The sequence below is a fragment of the Sinohyriopsis cumingii genome, chromosome 11 (genome assembly GCF_028554795.1).
Source record: "Sinohyriopsis cumingii isolate HCF-2022 chromosome 11, ASM2855479v2, whole genome shotgun sequence".
In the NCBI taxonomy this organism is placed as follows: domain Eukaryota; kingdom Metazoa; phylum Mollusca; class Bivalvia; order Unionida; family Unionidae; genus Sinohyriopsis; species Sinohyriopsis cumingii.
The window spans coordinates 83491714-83515899 of record NC_142971.1 but is presented as its reverse complement, the minus strand read 5'-3'; the positions used below and the strand labels follow the sequence as shown (position 1 = coordinate 83515899).

The 24186-nt window shown below is 36.1% G+C and overlaps 3 protein-coding genes across 5 annotated transcripts in view; 1 reads left to right on the top strand and 2 right to left on the bottom strand.

Moving 5' to 3' along the window:
* Nucleotides 1-13139, bottom strand: part of LOC149788873 (uncharacterized) — a 23254-nt gene extending 10115 nt beyond the window's left edge. Inside the window, exon 1 of the mRNA XM_089975006.1 lies at nt 10334-13139. The gene's annotated coding sequence lies outside the window, so the exon portion shown is untranslated. The remainder of the gene's footprint in view (nt 1-10333) is intronic.
* LOC149788872 (uncharacterized) overlaps nt 1-19303 on the top strand; it is a 22379-nt gene extending 3076 nt beyond the window's left edge. The window contains exons 2-3 of one of the 3 annotated variants that reach the window (XM_089975001.1): nt 13146-13273; nt 19169-19303. In XM_089975001.1, the coding sequence (XP_089831127.1) occupies nt 13146-13273; nt 19169-19186 (146 nt within the window). In that variant the 3' untranslated portion in view covers nt 19187-19303. Of the gene's footprint in view, nt 1-3341; nt 7981-13145; nt 13274-19168 lie in introns of those variants that run through there. The other 2 variants (XM_089975002.1, XM_089975000.1) reach the window with 2 other exon arrangements.
* On the bottom strand, nt 16937-24186 carry LOC149788871 (uncharacterized). Its single transcript, XM_089975008.1, has 2 exons — nt 23250-24186; nt 16937-22865 (listed from the first exon to the last, which is right to left on the bottom strand). Exon 2 carries the CDS (start codon nt 22744-22746, stop codon nt 21403-21405), a length of 1344 nt encoding a protein of 447 aa, XP_089831134.1. The 5' UTR covers nt 22747-22865; nt 23250-24186; the 3' UTR covers nt 16937-21402.

Below are 24186 nucleotides of genomic sequence, written 5' to 3'. Positions count from 1 at the left end.
ATTTAACAGAAAATCAAAAACAAGAACTTCATTCGTTTTTGAATCAACATAGGGATGTTTTCGCAGTGAACTTAGATGAGTTAGGCAATACTAATGTGTTCACACACCGAATAGAAACAGGTGACTCTATGCCAGTTCGTTGTCAACCTTACCGTGCGGCACCGCACATCAATAAGGAAATTGATAGACAGGTAGAAGAATTATTAGAACATCAATTAATTGAACCTAGTTCATCTAGTTATGCATCCCCAGTTGTACTGGTCAAAAAGAAAAATGGTGACTATCGTTTTGCTATTGATTATAGGAAACTTAATCAGGTGACACAACCGATGACCTTCCCTCTTCCTCGATTAGAAGATGTCATTGATGCAGTTGGACAAACTCAGCCATGTCTTTTCAGTACTTTAGATTTAAATTCAGCATTTTGGCAAATTTCTATGGACCCATTATCAAAACATAAGAGTGCTTTCATAACATCACGTGGTCTTTACGAATGGAATGTAATGCCGTATGGACTCAGAAATGCCCCCGCCACCTATTGTGTTCTTTTAAGTCATGTTCTTAAGGGGATACCATGGTCAACATGTCTTGCATACATAGATGACATCATTATTTTTTCAAATTCATTTGAAGAACACCTCAAACATCTAGAGCTTATATTTGGACGTTTGCGACAATCAAACTTGACACTTAAGCCATCAAAATGTGTATTTGCAGCATCTGAAGTTGTTTATCTTGGTCATAAATTCTCAACAAAAGGTATCAAGGTAGATGAATCTAAAATAAATACAGTTACACAATTTCCTGTTCCTAAAACACAGAAAGATGTTAGGAGTTTTCTAGGTTTGTGCAACTACTACAGAAAATTTGTTCACGGTTATTCTACCATAGCAGCACCATTAAATAAATTGTTGACAAAAGACAGTTCATTCCATTGGACAGATAAGTGTCAAAAGGCATTTGAAACTCTTAAGACAGCTTTGACTTCAGCGCCTATCTTGGCTTATCCTGACTTTAACAAACCATTTGGGCTCACATGTGATGCTAGCGGCACCGCTCTAGGGTATATTTTGTCTCAAATAGGGACAGATGACAAAGAACATGTTATAGCTTACGGTGGTAGAGCTTTAACAGACGCTGAAAAACGATGGTCAGTTACAGAACAAGAATGTTTAGCTGTTTTGGAAGGTATCAGAACATATCATGTTTACCTATCACATCAGAAATTCACTGTCATTACAGATCACAAAGCATTAGTGTGGCTTAAGACAGTTAAACACACTTCAGGTAGATTAATTCGTTGGTCACTTCGCTTGCAAGAATACGACTTTGACATCGTGTACACTCCAGGACATAAAAACACAAATGCTGACGCACTCTCACGTCGACACTACGAACAAACTGATAACACTCACAGGGAAGCGGAGAAATCTCCAGATTACATAAACACACAGACTACTCAATCTGAGCCAGCTGTTCACAGTGTCCAAAAAGAATTAACAGAAATTACATTTTACTACACAAACGAAGATATTCCAACTCTATCCGCAGTACACACAAATGACACTACACTCAGTGATTCTCCTTTAGAACCACCAGATATTGCTCAATTTCAGCGCGAGTGCCCTGATTTCAAGGACATGTATGTTTACTTAGAGCAAGGAATATTACCAGAGAATATTCGTCGCGCAAAAGCTATTCCGTATGAAGCAAGTCAGTATGAACTCGTAAATGGTGTCTTATATCATTTTTTCCAGCCTCGAGCAAAACACAAAACTTCATCAGATCAACTCATAAAACAAGTAGCTTTACCAACAAATTTGAGACAAGACGTTCTTCTGTCTTATCACGATTCAAAAGCAGGAGGTTGTCATTTAGGTGTACAAAGAACATATCAAGCTATCAAACAAAAATACTTTTGGCCTAAAATGTACCAAAATGTTTATGATTACATTACATCATGTTCTCAATGTCAACTCATTAAAAGGGACACAAATGCTCGAAAGGCCCCGTTGCACCCATTGCCCCCAGAAGACGTATTTTCTCGGTGGCACATGGACATTTTGTGCATGCCAAAAAGTAAGGAAGGCTACCAGTATATCTTATTGGTGACAGATAGTTTGTCACATTGGTGTGAAGCTTTTCCCTTACGTACACAGACAGCAACGGACATCGCTTGTGTTTTGTATAATGAAATATTCACACGTTATGGCGCACCGCGAACACTTGTCAGTGATCGTGGACGAAACTTTATGTCCCAAATTGTATTAGCACTCTGTGAACTATTTCAAGTAACACGTCACCATACCAGTTCATACCACCCTCAAACTAATTCCGCGTGCGAACGAACGAACAGCACCATTAGTCAATCACTTAGAGCGTACTGCAGTAAACAACAAGATGATTGGCCGTCGCTATTGCCCAGCATAATGATGGCATTCCGGATGAGTCCAGCTGTCAACTCAACTGGTTATTCGCCTTATTACATTGTATTTGGTAAGGAAATGACTTTACCTTTAGACGTGTCTCTTACACCTAGAGAGACTGTCCAGAAACAAACACAACAATACATAGATCAGTTAATCCAAAGATTAAAAGTAGTTCAAGAATTAGCTAAAGCAAACACCCGCGAAAAGCAAGATACAACAAAACAGAGGTTTGACCAGAAAGCAAAGGAACCGCCCTTTCGTGTTGGAGATTATGTACACCTACAAATCGCACACATACCGGTAGGGTTGTCAAAAAAGCTTTACCCCCGATGGGAGGGCCCATATTACATCACTCAATTAGGTCCGAATAACACCTACAGATTACGCCGTTGTTCCGACAATAAGGAAATGAAATCATTAGTACACGCCAACAGGCTTAAGTATTATAAAGACCCAAGGGATTATCGACCGCTAACCCCACAAGCAGCTAACGCACCCCCTCAGTCGATTCAGCCACGACATGATCAAACGAGCAATAGTCAAGCACCAACTGACAATGGTACAGAATGGTACTCAGTTGATAAACTTTTGAAATCTAAATGGATTTCTGGGAAGAAACATTATCTGGTCAAGTGGACCGATGGGTCCACACCATCATGGCAACCAACAGAGAATGTTTCTCAGGCATTAAAAGAAGCATTTCACAGAACACGCACACAATCAAATACACGTCGTAAAGGACTTGGCCGAATATTTCGTCATTGAATTCAATACGAAATTCAGAAGGAAATTTCTTCTTAACTGGGAGAGACAATTCTAGTCCTTTTCACCATTCCATCAGTCTCTCATGCCTTCTATTTCTTTTTCTTCTCTCGCCGGCAAATCTCTCAAACTTCTTCTTTTTCTTTAAAGGTATGGGTGGAATGTGGATTTGGGTTATAGGACTGCTTCTTCTGACTCTGAATCCAGGGTCTGCAGTGGATGAGCAAAGATTGAACTATGGAGTTATCTTCCAGTCTCTCTCACCAGTATATTGTTCAGCTGATAAGTGGATCCACACCTTTCAAATACAGCTTCCAGAAAACATTTCAGTCGAACCTATAGAATATTGTGTTAAAAATGTACGATGTAACTTCAAAAATGCTCTTCTCCAGCAATTAAATGCAATACGTATTACAATGAATGCACAGTTTAACTCAACAATCTCATTAATTAATGAGTTAATACCAGAAAGTGTTTTTCAGTCTTCAAACGTGTCAAAAAGAGCAATTTTGCCCTTTATTGGTGAAATAGGTAAAAACCTATTCGGTCTGGCTACAACGGGAGACGTTGCCACATTAGCAAGTCACATAAATATGCTGACAAGACAGAATAATAAAATTCTCGGTGCTCTTGCTCGACATGGAGGTGATTTTTCCTCCTATATTTCACAAGTCGATAATCGATTCAATAATATGTTAAAGGCTATTGGTCGCAACTCGCAAACGCTTTTATTACTAGAGGAAGCGATGGGAGAGAATGAAGAAAATATACGTCAACAATATCAGAAATCGGAAGAAGTCATTGCCGCGCAAATGCTGGAATCTCAGCAAATTAGGCACGAATTAGAGAAATTACAGTTAGCAACAGTAGAATTGGCAGCAGGCAAGTTACCCGCCGTACTGATTCCACCTCATGTTTTAGCAGAATCAATCAATCAAATCGAGACCATTATATCTACCGATTATCCAGGTTATTCCATAACGCCGAAAGATCCGCGTTACTATTATCAGTTTGGGTCATTCATAGCAACGCGTAAAGATCGCGACCTATATATTGCGCTACAGATTCCTATCTCGTCCCGACAGCGACCATTCGAAACGTATCGAATTCAATCGTTTCCAGTCCCAATTAACGCATCATCAGCACACGTTACACAATTACTTGATTTACCTGACATAATGTTAGTATCTGATGACCATCAATTTTACACAACACTAGCGTTATCTTCCTTAAATCAATGTACCGGTAAGGACATTTTACACTGTAATATCCGTCCTACACTTAAACCATTGTCTCAGCCTGAATGTGTCAATAGTCTATTTTTGGATGATAAGGCTAATATCCATCAGACTTGTAACTTCCGTTTTATGACAAACCGTGTTGTACCACATATTCTTGATATTTCTTCAAACCAAATATTAGTCTACCTTATAGACGAAATAATATTAGAATGTCAAAATCAACGTCGAGTTATTAAGGGTTGTAGTTTTTGTATTATGAACATCCGATGTCATTGCGCAGTTGTTACCACGTCGATGACTTACGACGGACATATCACTACTTGTACTGACAATTCGACAGAAGTTACTCAACTTCACCCAATTAATTTAGCACTTTTACAACAATTCTTCAATTCTACACACTTAGCAGCCATCTTAGGTAACACATCTTTTGACAATCCTTTGACTATTTCCTTGCCTGAATTCAAATTGTACGAACACCAAATGTCACAATTTTTCGCTACAGATAAGGAAATTGATTTAAATCTTAAGAAGGTAGCCGCACGCGCTAAAACAGATCAAAAGATCTTTTCGTCCTTGGCAGAAACAATGTTAAGTGGAGAAATTTCAATTGACAATGATTCTTGGTTTGATTCTCTACACATTATGACTATAATTAGTTTTTCATTGTCGATTCTTAACACCTTGGTGATTGTTTGGCTTATATGGCGTTTTAGAGCATTGTCAACTGCACTGTTACTTGCACATACGACAAAAGCACAATCTACAGTCCACTTCCAATATACCATTGCACCTACGACTTCTTCCCCTGATTGGTTTACTACTGTTTCTGATGTCCTTACATGGGATCATTGGATCTTTTCAGTTTCCATCATGACGTTTGTAATTGCCCTGGTCCAAGTTTATAAATGGATTTCACAGTCCAATGCACGAACTAAACTTCGTCTTGAAATAACTACGGGAGTTCAATGTGTGATGGTAGATATTCTTCAGCTTAGCCTATGTCCCTCATATTGGAACATTACTGGACCATCGATGATTGATAACCTTCATGTCACAGGTTACCTTCGACCTCGATTGCATGTCACATGGACAGGTTTTAAGCTCACCAAAGTGAACAGTAACGCTGAACTAACCATGCCAACCTCGTTCAGCATCGACATCGTATCCGCATACAAACTTCGTTCAATATTTAGCCAACCCTTCTGTGCTCACGTTATTTGGACACACCATGACATTGCGTTTCCACAACGCTCGGACGGAAGTATTTCGGAATGTTCTCCTCAATCACACCCTCTCTTACCACCTTACACTATTTTACCGTAAATACACATATATGTGCCCAAGTCTTACTTCCTAACAGGAAAATATGACCGTTTTTCCTTGATGGGTTACAAAAAAAAAAAAAAAAAAAAAAAAAAAAATACCTATATCTATATTAGAGTGCAAACTGTCTTCGATTGATTTAAAATATAACTACTAATTTTGTGTGAATAACCAAGTAATTGTGTCAATATACTTTTTTTTTTAAAAAACAAATGAATAGCTTTTCAAGTATATCTATTATATTTTGTTTTTTTTTCTTCTTCTTCAAAACCAGCACCGTAACATCGAACATACACACTCCCGAAGCTCGAAGGATCGTGCGGTGAGATACGGTAAACCTCTAAACCCTAGATCCTCAAGAAATATTTATAAAATAATATATATATATAAAACCACCGATCAACAATTAAGGATGGAAGGGTCAATCGTACTAATTTTCGGTACAGATAAAGAAATTGTTTTACAATCGCCTGTACTCGAAAAGGTGGTTGACCTCTCACCTGTGTTGCAGGCACTTCAGAGGTGGGGAGAATCTTCTCTCCACATGGAAAAATTTGATATATCGATAGTTAGACACTTAATTTTATCAATTGACAGAGGCACGACAATGTATAATAATCCAAAATCACTATTTCATATTGTTGGCATCGCAGAGTATCTTCTGTTTACTGAAGAAACTTTAGTTCAATTACTTACTGGTGTTGTACCTTCTGCGGACGTAATTCCGAGCTTTCTAGGTTTTTTTCACCAACTTTTAACGCACGCATACTTTGGATTGGCTGAACTATATATCCGCAATGCGAAATTACCCCTTTCGCTTATACAAAATCCACATATTTCTTATCACAAATTCAAAAAGTTATGCCGAGATGCTCATAATCTCGAAGAATATTTGACTAAAAGAGTAAGACCAAGCTGTGTGTGTCCCCGGTGCACTCAGCATCGTACAGATCGTTGTCGACCAGATCCCAATAGTTATAGACCCCAACTTGTTCTTCGAGGTAGAATACGTATCTTCCCTCAACGTTCCGCACTACCTTCATATTTAGCACTTAAGAATAAACAAACGACTTCTACACACAACAAAGATACACCGTAAAAACAATACAGATCTTAGGGTTTCTGTTATTTAGTAAAGTACACAGATAAATACCCTCAGTCTGTGGATGTCTACGACGGTAACCGTCTGGAAATCCTCTTGTCACAACGATAATCGTCTGATAAGCCTAGTGGTAGAAGTAGTTTGCGTAGAATTTCTACTAATGTTGGTCAGCGTTATTTGAAATTTTATTTAATGTCGTGCCATGACCTCCTTATTGCATTTATTTTAAGAACAAAAAAAATAAAATAAGAAAATAAAAGGTGATTTCTAACAGATATTGTCAAATGTTCCATCCATTATATTGAGAATCTTATTAAATATTTTGAAGAAAGAAAAACAAAATACTCCTTATTGCATTTTTGTCATTTGATGCTTTTTCGTGAGTATTTTAAATTACTCACTGTATCTTTGTATTTTACTAAGTACGTTGCAATGATTTTTCTCATGGTAATTTTTGTATTTTACAAAGCATTTTGCAGTGATTTGTTTCAGTGTATTTTCAATTTTAATGAATATTGTACAGTGATTTTTACAGTGATTTTTCTTATTGTATTTCTTCAAACTATGCTGAGTATGTTGCAGTGACCTTTCTCATTGCATTTGATGTACCTTACCGACTATTCTGTAGTGATTTTTCTTATTGTATTTTTCAATTTTACTGAGTACCTTGCAGTGATTTGTTTTCTCATTGCAATTTTGTATTTTACTGAATATTTTGCAGTGTTTTTGTTCTTCTCTCATTGTCCCTTTTGATATTTTATGAATAGTTGCATTGTTTTTCTCATTGTATATTTTGTATTTTATTCTGTGTTTGCAGTGTTTTTCTCATGTATTTTTGAATTTACAATATATTTCACAACATTTTATTATTGAATGTCTTGATCTGTCACCATTTACCTTCTATTTATAAATGTAATTTTTTTCTCTCGAGCCTCGAGGACTCGGCTCAAATGAACCGGAGGGTCTTATTAGGACAGAATTTTTCAGTACAAGTAACAAGATTGGAAATTCCTCTAAATTGTGTTAACAGTAAGTTTTGATTAAATTGTATTAGAAGTAAATTGATAAATCATATTGGAAGTAATCTTCTACTAAAATATATTGAGATTTAATCCATTTATTCGTATCCTACTATTCAACAATTATTGCGCTATTATGATCAAGTACGAACCGTCTATACATACATTTCCCTTGTATCCTAAAGTCGGCACACAAAGAAAAATTACATGTAAGTACCGCATTGCGGAAACCTAAAAAAAAATCATAAGCTATTACTAATCGCGCTGACGTTGTAGAATTGTCTGTCTAATGACGTACATAGATCTAGACAATAATCTGTAAGAGACTACGAAGCCTCATTTGAGATTCTGGCCTTCGCAAGGAGCTAGGAGCGCGCCATATTTGGCGTTGTCTTCAGAAACTGGTATAAAAACCCCAGCTGCGGGTCAACACCAGTTTTGCTGGTCAGAAGCTCAAATAGACTTTTGTCTTTACAGCTCGATCCCGAGTACCTTCAATTCCCCAAGAATGTAGTCACGTCTTCATCATCGAGTGACACTACATCAAATGACTTGAACTTCCTTCCTTTCTTCTCTCTCTCTCTCTTGGAATTGAGAAACGGATTGACTTCGTAAAATATTTACACTATGCCCAAAACATGAATATCAAAACACATCGTATCCAAGTGCCTGTGGGTGCGAATAATTTACAAGAAAAACAACTCTTAAAATGAAAGACAGGTATAGAGATTAAACATCGCGGCATATCACCGTACGAAAATTGACTAACGGAAGTAAGGAGCTGCGGTTCATCCCTGATTAGCTTGCCGGACTCGCAACCGAAAGGCTGCGGTTTCGAATTTTACAATCAGCCTGGGTCCATAACTGTGGTGTGTTTTACTGCAATCGCATCGGAACTAAACAGCATACTTGTGTAGCTGTGCCGTAAAATACCGAACCAAACCAAACGGAAGTTCCTGATCTACTTAGCGGTAGAGCTTTCTTCTTTGTAAGAATATTCAAAAGCGAAATTATATAATACATTTACTGCTTATATTTCCTATTTTTTAACTCTAATTTTATTTTACTACTTATGAACTAATATTTTCATGTGCACCACGATTGGTCGATCTTGTCCACAAGTGCCCAACTAAACAACGAAAGCAGCCGATGTCGCGACCGACCAACATCACGGCCAGTGTATGCCATGGCAGGCCCACAGGTTCGCACTAAAAATAAATATATTTCTCTGTAACTTAAATGGGAATGTGATGAATGAATAGTTTTATCTAGTATCATCGGGTGGTCTCTCGTGATTTCTCTATATTTGTATTTTTTTGCGACTACTTCTGAGACCATTTTTCATGCGGAAGAATCATTCCGCGAAGTGCCGGTCGTGTCTAGGTCCTATAATGAGCCATTTCATGCACACGCCAATGAATATTCCGATTCTATAAACAGGAAATGAGACCTACATTGTAAGTACAGTTATGAAGAAATAGTATATCTGACATAGGCACCAAGAGCAAGTGGGGTTTCAAACACCTTTGTCCCTGAAGAATTCTACTGACCATGGAGAGGCATTATCAATTTTTTTATATATAAAAAAATAAATCAAAATGGACCAATTAGCTAACTAGTTCTCTGAGAAAGAAAGTCCCATGCTAAATTTAAAGAGGTTCTGATCACAGTCTTTGATGGTTTTGAAGCATTGATTACTACATCATATTTTTCGACAGAATTAGTTCTAAAGCACCAAGAAAGAAAATTAAAGTTCATTTATTTTACTTTCACCACGTGCTATGAAATTAGGACAGTCTGTAAATACGAACCCAGGTTGAGAAATGCATTTGCATGTTTGCATATCTGTTCCCTGATATCGCACATAAACGGTCGTTGAATAGTTCTTTTATCGCGGATAAACGTTCGTTAGATCGTCCTTGTATTGCGAATAATGGGTCGTTACGTACGGATAAAGGGTCGTTCACGTGTACATAATTTTTTTAATGTATGAGGAAGTACTTGTAGCTTTCAAGTGTACCTTAAAATTGGACGTGTGACATTGGTGCAAGTCATATTCACGACACACTTGAGACAGAAGTAAAATTATTTATCCATACAGCTATAATGAGGATATATTTGATTTAATTCAACTTAGGCTAATTACAAAAAATGAAGAAAACTAAATTTGCGATGAAAGATGGACATTAATATTTCGAATTGTGGATAATTTGTTGCTTCCTTTGAAAGAAAATGGATCAGTTCAACTATATTGTACTGCGTTACTTCCCTTCAAAGACAAAAGATCAATTCAATTGTATCGAACTACCTTAATTCCCTTGAAAGACAACGAACCAATCAAATTATGTTTACTAATTTACGTCCTTAAATAGACGATGGATCACTCTAATTGTATTGTGCTAACTTACATCAATAGAAAGACAACGGACCATTCAAACTGTATATTGTACTTACCTTTTCTTCCAATCAACGATGGCGGACCATCCCAGCAGTCTTGTGCTACCTTAGTTGCCCTAGGATTCAGTGGACCATCCCCACAGTATTGTGCTACATTAGTTGCCCTAAAAGTCAGCGGACCATACCCACAGTCTTGTGCTACATTAGTTGCCCTAAAAGTCAGCGGACCATCCCCGCTGTCTTGTGCTACCTTAGTTTCCCTAAAAGACAACGGACAATTACAATTGTTTTATTCTTCTTGTTCTTCCGTTGAACTACAACTGTATTGTACTATTTTATTTGTATTTGGCCATTCCAGCTGTATTGTACTATTTTATTCAGCGTCACTGTTTTACATGTATTGACTAATGCAATCAAATGACCAAATTATACATGACTATTTCTAACAATGGGCTCTAAATTTAAGGGAAGTTGCAAAAGAAAGTTTATTATAATCTCCAGTGGACGCAGATTCTAGATTGACCGGCAGTGGCAGATCCCTGGTCAATTTAAATTTTACCTTCGGAATGAAATTATTACCACACACACACACACACACACACACACACATACATACATACATACACACACACATACACACACACACACACATACATACATACATACATACATACATACATACATACATACCCTCTCTATATGTGTGTTTCAAACACTGTACTGTTGACTAATCTGCTAGCACGTTGTCTAAATCTAGAACTGTACAATAAGAAATCAATATAACTACCTTTATCAAACAAAAAATGAAATTTTGCAGTGAATTCTAGCGATTTCAGAATCTTGGTCCAGACATGTATATATAATGAAATGTCAAATCTCCAGCTGGCAAAAACAAGGGAAGACTGCGTGCACATTTGAGGATTGTTTACACCAACCTGATCCATGTTGATCCAATCTTCTAAGTGTCGCACTCGTTGAGATAATGGCTTTTTTTTAAATGTGTATGACCTGAAAACTGACGCTGAGTTAAATTAGGTCTAAACTAATCCTGCAGCATTCTTCCTGGTTGTAATATTGTTTATTTTATTTGCTTTAAAGGTGTAAGTGGTGCTTTTTATTTTTGTTATTATTAATTTACGTTAGCCAACGTTTCCAACACAAACTGTTACCCTTAGAGTTGAGACGCCTCCTTTATAATTCATTTTTTCCCCTATGCCGCGGTTAGTATGCGGATTTTATAGATATGACCTACGTTATGTCTCCTTATGTTTTTTTCGTGATGATTTTCACACAGTATACAATGGCCAAGTATTAAAGTGATTTCCTTCTTCCTCAATGAAAGAGTACGTTATAATATTTAGATTAGATACGTGATGACAGGGAGATAAATACATACATAATTAAATATCATCAACCAAATAAAAAACTGCACTTGGAGAAAGTACATAAGTTGCATCAGTTGATGTTGTCATGAAGTCGTTGTTTACGCGTAAGGAAGATTTACTCGTGATATGAACTATATCACCTGAGAGAGAGGGAGAGAGAGAGAGAACGTGTGTATGTGTGTGTGTGTGATTTCCATTTTTAACGTAGCTTTAACAATTTTTCAGTCATATCGCTACGATGTCTGCAGTGTGGAAGTTTAAAGTGATGTTTAGCACTGGGGCATCATGCCGCAGACATGTAGCATGATGTCCCACCCAGTCACATTATCCTGACACCAGGCCGACCAGTCCCAATGCTGAGCGCCAAGTGAGGCAGCTGTCAGTACCATTTTTGTAAGTCTCTGGTATGACTCGGCCGGGGATCGAACCCACGATCTCCCGCATGATGCGGACGCTCTAACCACTGGGCCACCGGTGCGAGAGAGAGAGAGAGAGAGAGAGAGAGAGAGAGAGAGAGCAGAGATTGTGTTGCACAATGTCCAGGTAGTGATTTCCAAGGTTTTGTCGTATAATTGCTAGACAGTGATATAATTTTAAGGATGCAGTAAATTGATATATTACATTGATACAATCACACAAGCTTTAGAGTTGTAATTCGTTCCAAGCAAGAATCGAACCCATGACGTACGTGACGGCTTATATTCCCTTGTTTTCGTACACTAGCACAATACAAGATGGAACACGGTTGATAGAAAGAACACAATTTGCATGCAAACCTTTTCCCGGGCGAGTAAAATTTGACATTTGAATAGAACATGATTGACGGAAAGGAAACCCAAAGATGTGCAAATACAATTTGATGTTCAGATGGTAGACAATTGACTGGAAGGAACTCCACCCATAGGGCAAGTGACATTTGACATTAAGGTATATGCATCTACATGGAAACCATCGATATATAGGTCACAAGAAATATATGTCCGCTTTACCTGTCATTAGGATAGACGAGAACGTAATGTATATCTGTATTGAGGTATGGTACGTGTTGAATGAGCACAGAACAATTTAAAGCAAGACAATGCAAGATAGATAGATAGATAGGTACGTACGTACGTACGTACATACATACATACATATATACATACGTACATACATACATACATACATACATACATACAATATGCATAACGATTTTCTCATTTATCTATACATCTCGGGTGGCTTTATGAGATCTTTACTTAGGCTTCCATTCTTAAGATTTTGATTCCCCCTCTTGTATAATTAAGCAAATGCGACTTTTATGAAATCAAAGAGCGATTAGTCAAAAATTATCTAGCACAGTTTGTAAACAAACGAAGAAGCATGTAAATGTGGAATGAAATTACATGCAATATTATATGCATACCTGAGCATAAAACAGTTATCAGTTTGGTTAAGACACTAGATATTTTTGTTTTCTTATTTTTGGTGTCATTTTTTGTCAGTCCGTTTGCTGCGGGGGTTCGGGATCTTTTTCGAGGTGGGGGACTGTTTAAAGACAAATGTAGCTCTGTTTTGGAAAGACATAGTTTATGCTGATCAATTTCGACGAGACATCCAAAAAAGAGAAAAGGTAAGTGGACAAAAAAAATTTAAATGTGGCTTGGCAACTCGTGACAAAACAATGTTTCCTCATCACATGCGAGCTACTTCCTAGTGTCTACCGAAACATTTATATAATAATAATTGTTATGTTTATTTAATTTAATTGTTTGTCTGTTAGTATTAAATATTTTTATTTTATTACATGTTATTGTAATGTAACATTGTTTGCTGGACTTGACCTTGTCCAAAATTGAGTTCATTTCTGCTTGACCTGGTTGACTTTTTTATTTTTTTATTTAATTTATGTAAACAACTAATATTAGCTTCATTAAACTCTATGTGCATGAGCAAATTATCAGGATTATTACTCGTATCAACAGAGAAGGAGTAAATATATTTATCAAGGTCAGGGTTTTGGAGATTCCTAAGTGAATTGAATAGGCTATTTTGTTGTAAATAAACAAGGCTCATTTTATCATTCTAGAAGGTTATTTTTCATTAGGTAATGGTTGTTTTTAGAAAACGCTAATTTTGGCCTGAGGTCAAGCAGAGAACTATATTATCTTGTGACTGTGAGGACTGTACCAGTCGTGCTTTAACATCCATCTCTTTCAGTTGTATTATGTTGTGACCAGTTTGGGCTGAATTATATTTTCTTCAAATTACTGAATTCAAGTAATTATTTTATCTGAAGAAAACAAAATGCTCTGACAAAATTCTTGGAAAAATACATTCATTGGAATTTATACTGAAATCAAACCTGAATAATATTTCTGGGATTCAACAAGAGACTGTTGACACATCAGTACTTCGCAGGCCATAACATACACGTCATCGCCATCAATTTTAAATCTCTTCGGGACTTGAACTGAGTTTATTCAGGACTTTGTATTACTAGGACTTATTTCTTTAATTCTTGGATTATTTTATTTATTTAATTCGCAATACCTAAGCTTTTTTCTTCTCATGTTACACTTTGTAGGAAAACAAATTATTTGTTAAATTTTACAAAGCTTGTCATCTTTACTCTTTGATGTTAATCAATTTAAGAGCATAGACTCGTAAAATAATAATAATAATAATAATAATAATAATAACAATAATGATATTAATAATAATCTGACAAAACAAGAATCAACATGGTAGTACAATATTCAAACCGGATGCTGATTGTTGAAAAAGGCAGTTTTTCTCCTCATGGAATATAAGGTATATACGTACATTCCCATTCTCAACGTCTGTTCAGGCAAGGATACCTGTTGCCATCTCACCTCTGCCTGCGTGGGTTCGAGTCTCGAATTAGCCAATGTGGGTATGTAAGAAAGCTTGCCAGTTGCCAGTGTCGGTGGTTCTTTCTGGGTTTTCCCGGGTTCTTATTCCACCATTAATACTGGCCGCCATGTATAGCCTTTCGTGTGCTGCAAAATGGCGTTAAACCCTACAACAACAACAAGGATACCTGTAAAGGAAACAATGCGTGTTTGCTCATTTCTACGAATAGTATTATCATAAACGAAAACTAAAACATTTTGAAAACTTAAATTACTACCGTTTGAACTCCTTTATCACCGCAGCAGAGTAGTGGTTAGGTCTATCAGTGATAAGCTCTCTTCAAAATTGATGAAATTTAATATATAAAAAATTGAAGAGAGTCAAATAAAGTTTTAGGTAATTTTTGGAACGTATTCAGTGAAATAAAACGTATTCTCATGTCCACTGAAACAGTTGTAATTTATGTTATATATTTGCTTCTCTTTAGATTGAATATCAGAAAGACATCAATATATTTCCTAAATATGGACTATGTGACCACAAATATTTGTTAAAAAATGTTTCTAACTTTTTTAACTGTACGATCAATACTGTTAAATACCTTTTGACGCGGACCAGTCCGACAAAACAACTTGAAAGATCACAAGGAGACTGGGTTCCGATTTTCTGAATGGAAAGATCCACGGCACGGTTACGATGAGATTGGGTTCCGATTTTCTGAATGGAATGTTCCACAGAACGGTTACCATGAGATTGGATTCCTATTTTCTGAATGGAAAGATCCACAGAACGGTTACGATTAGATTGGGTTCCGATTTTCTGAATGGAAAGATCCACGGCACGGTTACGATGAAATTGGATTCCGGTTTTCTGAATGAAGACATCATAGACACGTTTTCAACAAGGTATTGGAACAATATCTTGCGTAACTCCTTTAAATGAAGATCATTATCAATGACGATAACTATAATAAATGTATAAAGCACCTGGCTAGAGTTTATATCCCGTAATTTAATACGTACAGACACAATTAGACCCGGTGTGGAGAGAGAGAGAGAGAGAGAGAGATACAGCCTTCTTACCATTACTCGCATTTTATGTATCAAAACCAACTACTTAAAAGCATGATTGTTCATGCAAATTTTGAATAGAATGATCCAAGACATGGTTACTTTGATATTAGATAGCTATTTTCTGAATGGAAGGATCCAAGAAAATGTTTCCGATTTTCTGAATGAAGAGATTCAATACACGTTTACAACAAGGTATTGGAAAAATATCTTGCGTAACTCCTTTATATAAAGATCGTTATCAGTGATGATAACTATAATAAATGTATAAAGCTCCTTGGTGGAGTTTATATGACGTAATTTAATAGATACAGAAGAAACTAGGCTTGGTGAGGGGAGAGTGACAAATGTAGATTTCATACCTTCCCTCAATATATCTATCTATCAGAACACAAGCACTCACCTACCTGCCTGCTATTCCATGAAGAGACTGCTTGCTAATAACTTTGTAAAAACATACATATGGTGTTATTTAATGAATTATATATTTCATGACAAGTACTGAAATATACCAGTGGGAGAAAAAGAAAATAGCCATAGAGGCGATACCATTGTCATGACCACAGGGGCGATACTATTGTTATGGTTACAGGGGCGATACCATTGTTATGGCCACAGAGCCGATACCATTGTTATGGTCACAGGGGCGATACCATTTGTATGGCCACAGTAGCAATATCATCGCCGCGAACTATGGCTTTTTTTGTCCAGTTATGAAGCAGCAGGGAAGGCGAACAGACCAATGGTCGAAAAACGTCCAAATGTCGAAAATAAGCCTTCCTACAAAGGATCGAAAAACAATAACAAGCCTCCACAGATTAAAAAAGCGTCGACACTTTACTGAGAAAATTTCTCCTGAATTTTTCCAATTAATATTATTCCATTGTCGTTGGTGATTTTTTTCTAGTTTATTATGCACGTTGTTTAAGCAATTACGTCAACGCGAGGTCGCGTCTTCCCTGCTCTATTAATTAAAAAAATTATTATTATAATAAAATGGTACATCCGGAATCGCATACTGCAAGGATAGCCCGAGCTAGTACATCTCCGAACACAAAGATCAGCAAAGTAACGCAGACAAGATGAAGATGAATCAGAAAGCGTATTTGTACTCAAGGATGCTTCCGAATACACAAGTCCAGGCCTTGCTGGTGATCTCCATTGGCAACGACAACACAACACGTCCTAGACTGGACTAGGATGACGGTGAATACGATGTTAATAGTTTTTGTTGTTGTTGTAATTGAAGGCCTATAATAACAGGTTACATATGTTGCATGCGACGTATTTGAAGAGGTCCCAGTATGGTTCATTTGGTCAGCCCGAATTAAAAAAAGAACTATAGATAGTTTGAATGTAAACAGTTTTTTATTAAGCATATGCATTTGTAACTGAAAGTAAACACTTTTATGAAGCATGCGTATATGTACCTTTTTCTGATTGAACAAAGCTATAGACAAACTGTTGACTGAGAAACATATCCCTAAATTACAGAATTGAGAAAACAAATACAACAAAGCAGTACCAACTTGATTAATTGGCGACACGTCTTTGATATTTATGATGTCTCACAAAAACAACAGGGAAAAGAATAATACAACTCCGAGCATATTATTATTATTTGAGCAGCATCCTCGAAAAAATCTGAATATTCAATTATTCGTTTCTGACAACCCTGCTTTCCCTCTTTCGAGTGCACTTAACATATAGTTACACATATTGCTGTAGACTGTATGAAAAGTAATGTGCATAAAATGTACGATGACTGAAGTTTTAAGAATGCGAAGCGATTAGTAATAACAATTAACAATAGGACTCCTCTTTTTGTGACCCTGGTCACACACACACACACACACACACACACACACACGACTCTATGGTCTTTAGCAAAGTAACAGAACAGAGCGATATCCTTTCAAAATTCAATAAATAATTTATTTCCCTAGAATGCGAAGTGACAAGTGTTAAAAGAACTTACGATTTTTTTACAAATTTAATCTCAGTTAATATTATGAATTCAAATACAAGTCCTAAGGATTAAAGCTCTAAATATACTTAAGCGGTATGTGATGATGTGAATAGTGTGGCCCATGTCGTGGTGATGTGCCAACAGTCATTTGTTAGATCACAATAATACAAACCTATAAAATATCAGCATTTTAAATTTCACTATAAATCTGTTTCCAGGAATGTTAATTCAGCACTTTCTATTTTCAGAGAAGAATGTCATGAATTAGATTACTTGAATAAATAACTTCTAGCCCAAATTAAATACCTGACACAACAATAATACAACTGATTCGGCTCAGATCTTCCACCACGAGTGAATAAAGTTTAGATAAACAAGATTATATGGTCTTCTACTTGATCTCAGGTCAAAATTACCATTTTCTACCAAAAAAGACCATTATCTCCTGGAAAATGTAGTTCTGCAAGATTTCATTTGTTTACAAGATCAAATCATAGCGATACTTACACGGTCGATTACAAAGCGTATAAATGTAGTAAATAACATGTATACCCGGCATTTCATGTTGAATTTCTAATGTTCTGAACTCCGATTGAGATAAATAAGTTGTTTGCAAAATTAAAATCAATGATTCAGGTCAGGCAGAACATGAATTCGATTTTGGACAAGATCATGTCCAAGATACATGTCCATGGCATATATTCAATAAAATATCATTCAAACAACACAAATTAAATATACATAACTCTCTCTCTCTCTCTCTCTCTCTCTCTCTCTCCACACACATTAAGTATGTACAGAATATATTTCTAAACTCCACTGAGTAAAGTATATGGGAAACTATTACATAGGTAAACAGTCTCTCTAGGTTCTTATAATAGCATTAAGTAGTATCATACTGGAGTATGTTATTCTTTTGATATCGTTTGGTCTATATTCTAGTAATAGCTATAAATAGTACCTTAATGGATCATAATAATATGTGAACATTGTAAGTAATAACCATTTTGATAACTGTCTATAATTATTCTAACAATATCTGTAATTAGTTTGATAATTGTGTATGTCAATTATACGTAATATCCATCTAGATAACAGTCTGTAATTATTCTAATAATAACTGTAATTAGTGTGATAATTGTGTATTATTCTAATAATATAATAACTATAATTAGTATGATAAATTTGTGTGACAATTATACATAATATCCACCTTGATAACAAAAAGTAATTATTCTCATTTTATACTAATTGTAATTAGTAGCATAATTGTTTATACCTATGGTACGTAATATCCATCTAGTCTGTCTTTATTCCAATAAAGCTGTAAAAATTATCATAAAAAATTTGCATACTGCACGTAAAGGCAACCTTGATTAAAGTCATTTTCATTGTCAACAGCCTCATGCAAATTTCCATTAAATTTCGAAACAATATTTGTGTATTTGACAACATTAAAATTTCCCAGTACTGAGCAATGTGACTTTCAAGAACGTATGTATAGTTATAAAACCATCTTTGTATTTTTCAGTTATGTGTGTAGTTTCCATTGCATTCAGTAAGTAACCTATTTTCTCATACTTCAATCATACGTGTATTTCCCGTAGTTCAGATCTCTCCGGTGGCCTAAGAGGTTAGAGCGTCAACCTCGGATGCGGGAGGCCGTGTGTTCGAACCCCTAACGAGTTATACCAAAGACATATCAAAATGGTACCATCACTTGCCTCGCTTGGCGCTCAGAATTAAGAGGTAGGTGTCCGAACTCGTCTGCCTGGTGTCAGAATAATTTGACTTGTTGAGACTTGATACTACATGATTGTTTCATGGTGCCCCACTGCTAGAGAATTGTTAAGACTCCGCTAAAATTCTAAATCACACACACGCACACAAACACAATTACACTAGTAAAACGTGTTTTCCTTACTTAAATAATATGTGTATTTTCCGTCTCGTCAGTTATATTATTGTTTCCCTTATTTCAGAAATACCTTTATTATCCTTTAGTTGAGTAAAACGAGTATTAAAATACTTTACTGCAACAAAGTTGAGACATCACTGTCTTTACTAATAGAAAATAACACGACTGAAATAATTCACCATCAGAAATTCACGTTTTGTGTGTTTGTTGCTACTTGTACACTTTTAAAGTGTATTCTTTCAAATTGAGAAGAAATGAAAAATTAAGTTTTCTCTGTTACAACGCCAAGTGTTAATGGGGGTATGTGCATAAGTTAAAATGACAGCACATGAGCAAAATTCACTTGAAAAATACTCAGTCACTGTCAAACGAAATGTAACTATGTACATTGTCTGGAATGGTATGTATGAATTCCACCGTTATACATGTGTGTTTGGTGCTTTTATATCAGAAATATGGTTCGTAATGAAATCACAAATCGATTTTGTTTCTTCTTTTATTTTATTTTGAGGGTGTTTGGGGGTTGTTGTTTCGCTATGTTTTATAATGCCTTTACTCTATTCAGCTGAATTCTCAAGCAGAATCCATTTATTTTCTTAGAACTAATTACACTAACACAAAACTGCTGAACAGAAATTTAAAGTGAAATATTTCCAGTCAAACTGCTATCACAAATACCTGATATACAAAATGATATTATTTGTCAGGAAAATGGACCTTCTATAACAATTTAAAGACCGAATTCCAGTAATAAAGATAGGTGTAATAAAGAGTGAAATTAACGTACCAATCATAACATTTCAAAGACCGAATTCCAGTCATAAAGGTAAGAGTGAAAATAACCTCCCAATCGTCGGTTTACATATTAATATTTTTCTATTCACACTTCACGTTTTTTGCTTTTGAAACTGAGAGACTATTATTAGTTTTTTGAGGTGTTTCGGGGGAGGGATTTTAGTACATTACACGTTCACATTTCATTTTATTTGCATTTTATGTTTCTATTCAAACGGAGAAAATTGAGTATTCTATCAGAATTTATGTTTGAAAACGAATCGAACAGCGATATCAGACGATTAGCATTATCACGGTCTATTCAAATCGTCTGATTCATACGATGTTTAATCGGACGATTATCAATATCACCAGTTGATTCAAATTATCTAATCCATACAATGTTTAATTATCTCAGACTCTAAATATTCTAAATTCAAAGCGTTTCCTTAATTGCCAAAGGATTCTACAATAATAACAACAGTCGGGTATGGACTCTAACGTGACTAATGATCAATATAAGTATCACCTGAGATAACACCTTTTGTCGGTACTATCTAATAATAGAGATCTTGAGTAATAATAATAATTTTATGGTATGGGTTCCAATGTGACTATCCTTCGATATCATCGTCTGCATTAACACCTTTCGTTGATTTTCTCCTATAAGATTCCTCTTGGATAGAGAAATGTGATTTGTACTTAAAAATAGGCCAGGAGTAGGTAACTTTACATCACCACCCCATGCCGTTATATTTTCAAGAATCTATACTGACTTTAATATAATTTCTTTCGCTTAGCAATTTAATTTCACAAGCAAATTTGACGAAATCACGTCACTAATTGTAAGGCAGTCGTGTCACTTGTTTTCTGATAACCACCGACAATATGAACAAAACCTTTAGGACATGTGAAACATACATACATACATAATTACATACATACATACATACATACATATTAGACTACTTTTTCTTTCAACTATTTCTGCCCAGCTTTTATCTCACACAGTAGCTATGGATAATGTATGTTTCTCCATGCATGTTTGTGATGGCTGTGTTAATACAATTGCCATGAAGTTCATATATGGGATGGTAATTGTATTAAGTTCATATATGAGATGGATTTGTATGCACCTTCTCCGATGTCTGTCGCTATGTTGACCGACTTTCAGACGTCCGTTCGCCTTTTCGATTCGCTCGAGAGCACACGCAAAACACACTGGCGATAAATTCTCTAAATTTCAAGTTGTAGAACCCGTAGATAAACGGATTGAGGACACTGTTCAGGAAGTATGAACGGATTCCGATTGAAAACAACACTGTCTGCAGGTCTGACATTCGATTTACTAAGTACTCCTTTGAGAAACTCTGCCACCCAGCCAGACAGAGATAAGGGAGAAAACTAACAATGAAGATGATTGTGATCAGAAGCGTGATCTTGGTGTACTTATCAGTATTTATATCTGTGGACTTTCTTTGAGTCAGATGAGACACGGACTTGGGTCTGTTGAAAGCTTTTATAAGACTGGTGCTATTATCGCACAAATTTCGGTCCATAGACCCACCACCTCCACTGATCTCTAGGGAATCACGAGTTTTCTCCTGGTACGATACAGTACCTGCTTTTTCTTCCAATTCAACCAGCATTTTACTTTCATCATTGTATACTGATTTATCTTGGCCTATGTGTGTATACTTTTCTTTCATAACTGAAGTTTCTTTCTTAATTTTGTCATCTTTTGTTTGCACATTTGCTACCCCTTTTGAAATGTAATGTTCCATTTCTGAATGGTTACTCTGCATTACTGTTATACTGGGCGAGCTCAACTCAGCACTATCGTCGTAAATCTGAAGTGAGTCTTTGTGTTGACTTAATTTTCCAAGAGGGCCCGTACACTTTTTTCTGATCTTTTTCACTCTAATTAACTGTTTGTAAATCAACACATACAATACAATTATCGCTATAGTTGAGATAATGAACAACAGGAACTGGATTGCATTGAACGCAAGCAAATAAATCCGTAAGGACGCGTCTTTAACTGTTGTGCAGTCGTATGCCTGAATGACCTCTGATCCGTGAAACTGTACATCTACTGCCACGACTGAATAGAAAACAATGCTTGGCCAGGAAAACACACAGGCAATCAGTGTGGAAATGACACAGATCAATTTTGCCTGAAAAACCGTGATCTGTTTCCTGAATGGAAGACAAATTTTCCTGTATCGTTCTGTCGCTATGGCAATTAGAATTATTCCAGAGGATATTGTACAAACGAAATTCATTGTTCTGAGTACCTTGCATGCAGTAGCATCTGGAAACAAGTAGAAAAACCTGATGTCCACTATTTCCACTGGCATTGATATAGTACAACTCATTAGATCGAATACTGCTAAAACTACAATAAAGCAAGTAGTCGGACTACTCTTTGTTTTATACCCGTAGAAATAACAAACAACAGCATTGCCAACAAACCCCGTAAACATCAGCACTCCCATATATATGAAAACTTAAATGAGCAGGATGGATATCTCATCGTTCATTCTCTGCAGGAGATCCGTCGCAGACGAGTTGTTCATGATGAAGGCTTATAAAGTAATACTTGCTTAAAACAATTCTGAAAATAAAAGAAAATATTTCTTATTGGACTATGCATGGTACAAAATATTAAAGTATATAAAATGTACAAGTTTTAACCCCCCCAAAAATAAAAAAAATAAAAAAACTTCATTCCACGTTTCGTGCTGAACGTTGAACGTGTTTTAAACAAGAGATTCGATTTTAATTTTACCTAGCCATGCATAAATATTTTTTTACCTGTGTGTTATTGCTTTACGTACCTGTCTGATATACTTTTGCATAGCTGTGAGATATACCTTTACGTTATTGTGTGATATACACTTACGTACTTGTATGATATACTTGTACGTACATGTCAGATATACTATTACGAACCTATGTGATATTCTTTTACCTACCTGTCTGATATACATTTACGTACCTGTACGATATACTTGTAGATCATTAAACGTTACAGCGTAATACATTACCAAATATCCGCACCAAAGCAAAATTTCTACTTCACATACCGAATCCGAATAAAGTCACAACTGACCCCTCTCTATATTTTCTTTGTATTTTTGTATATTAAGAGCTTAGAAATATTCCCACTTTAAAGATTCAGACGAATATGAACGTGTTAACCATACATGAGTATGGCACGTCCGGTGCAGGCCCCGTATGATTGAAGCCCCTCAGTTTGAGTGTGCACTCGGACTCAATTAAGTGTCAGTCGTAAACAGTTTCTTTCTGTTTTGTGCAACATCCTGCTAAAATTCAACAATTTCGATCTGAATAAAATTTAAAACATTGCACACTGTAAGTGTTGCATTATTTAACATATTTGTCATGTTTTGTTGGCGATGGATACAGCGTCTGCGTCAAGGTTAATGTTGTGTGTATCGACGTTAATATTGTGTGTGTTGACGTTAATGTTGTGTCATCGACGTTAATGTTGTGTGTGCGGCTATACTTTGTTCATAAGGAGATATTACGAATACAGTTTTGACAAATTTGGTGGTGGTGGTGGTGGTGGATGCATAGCTTGTATTGATATAAACTATTTACATCTCATGAATATTAATACGCATCGTTACCATGCGCATATATGTATTTACACTATGCCCAAAACATGAACATCAAAACACATCGTATCCAAGTGCCTGTGGGTGCGAATAATTTACAAGAAAAACAACTCTTAAAATGAAAGACAGGTATAGAGATTAAACATCGCGGCATATCACCGTACGAAAATTGACTAACGGAAGTAAGGAGCTGCGGTTCATCCCTGATTAGCTTGCCGGACTCGCAACCGAAAGGCTGCGGTTTCGAATTTTACAATCATCCTGGGTCCATAACTGTGGTGTGTTTTACTGCAA

What these genes read in the sequence shown, in the direction of transcription:
- LOC149788871 (XM_089975008.1), bottom strand. Translation starts at nt 22,746, where the DNA reads ATGGGAGTGCTGATGTTTACGGGGTTTGTTGGCAATGCTGTTGTTTGT.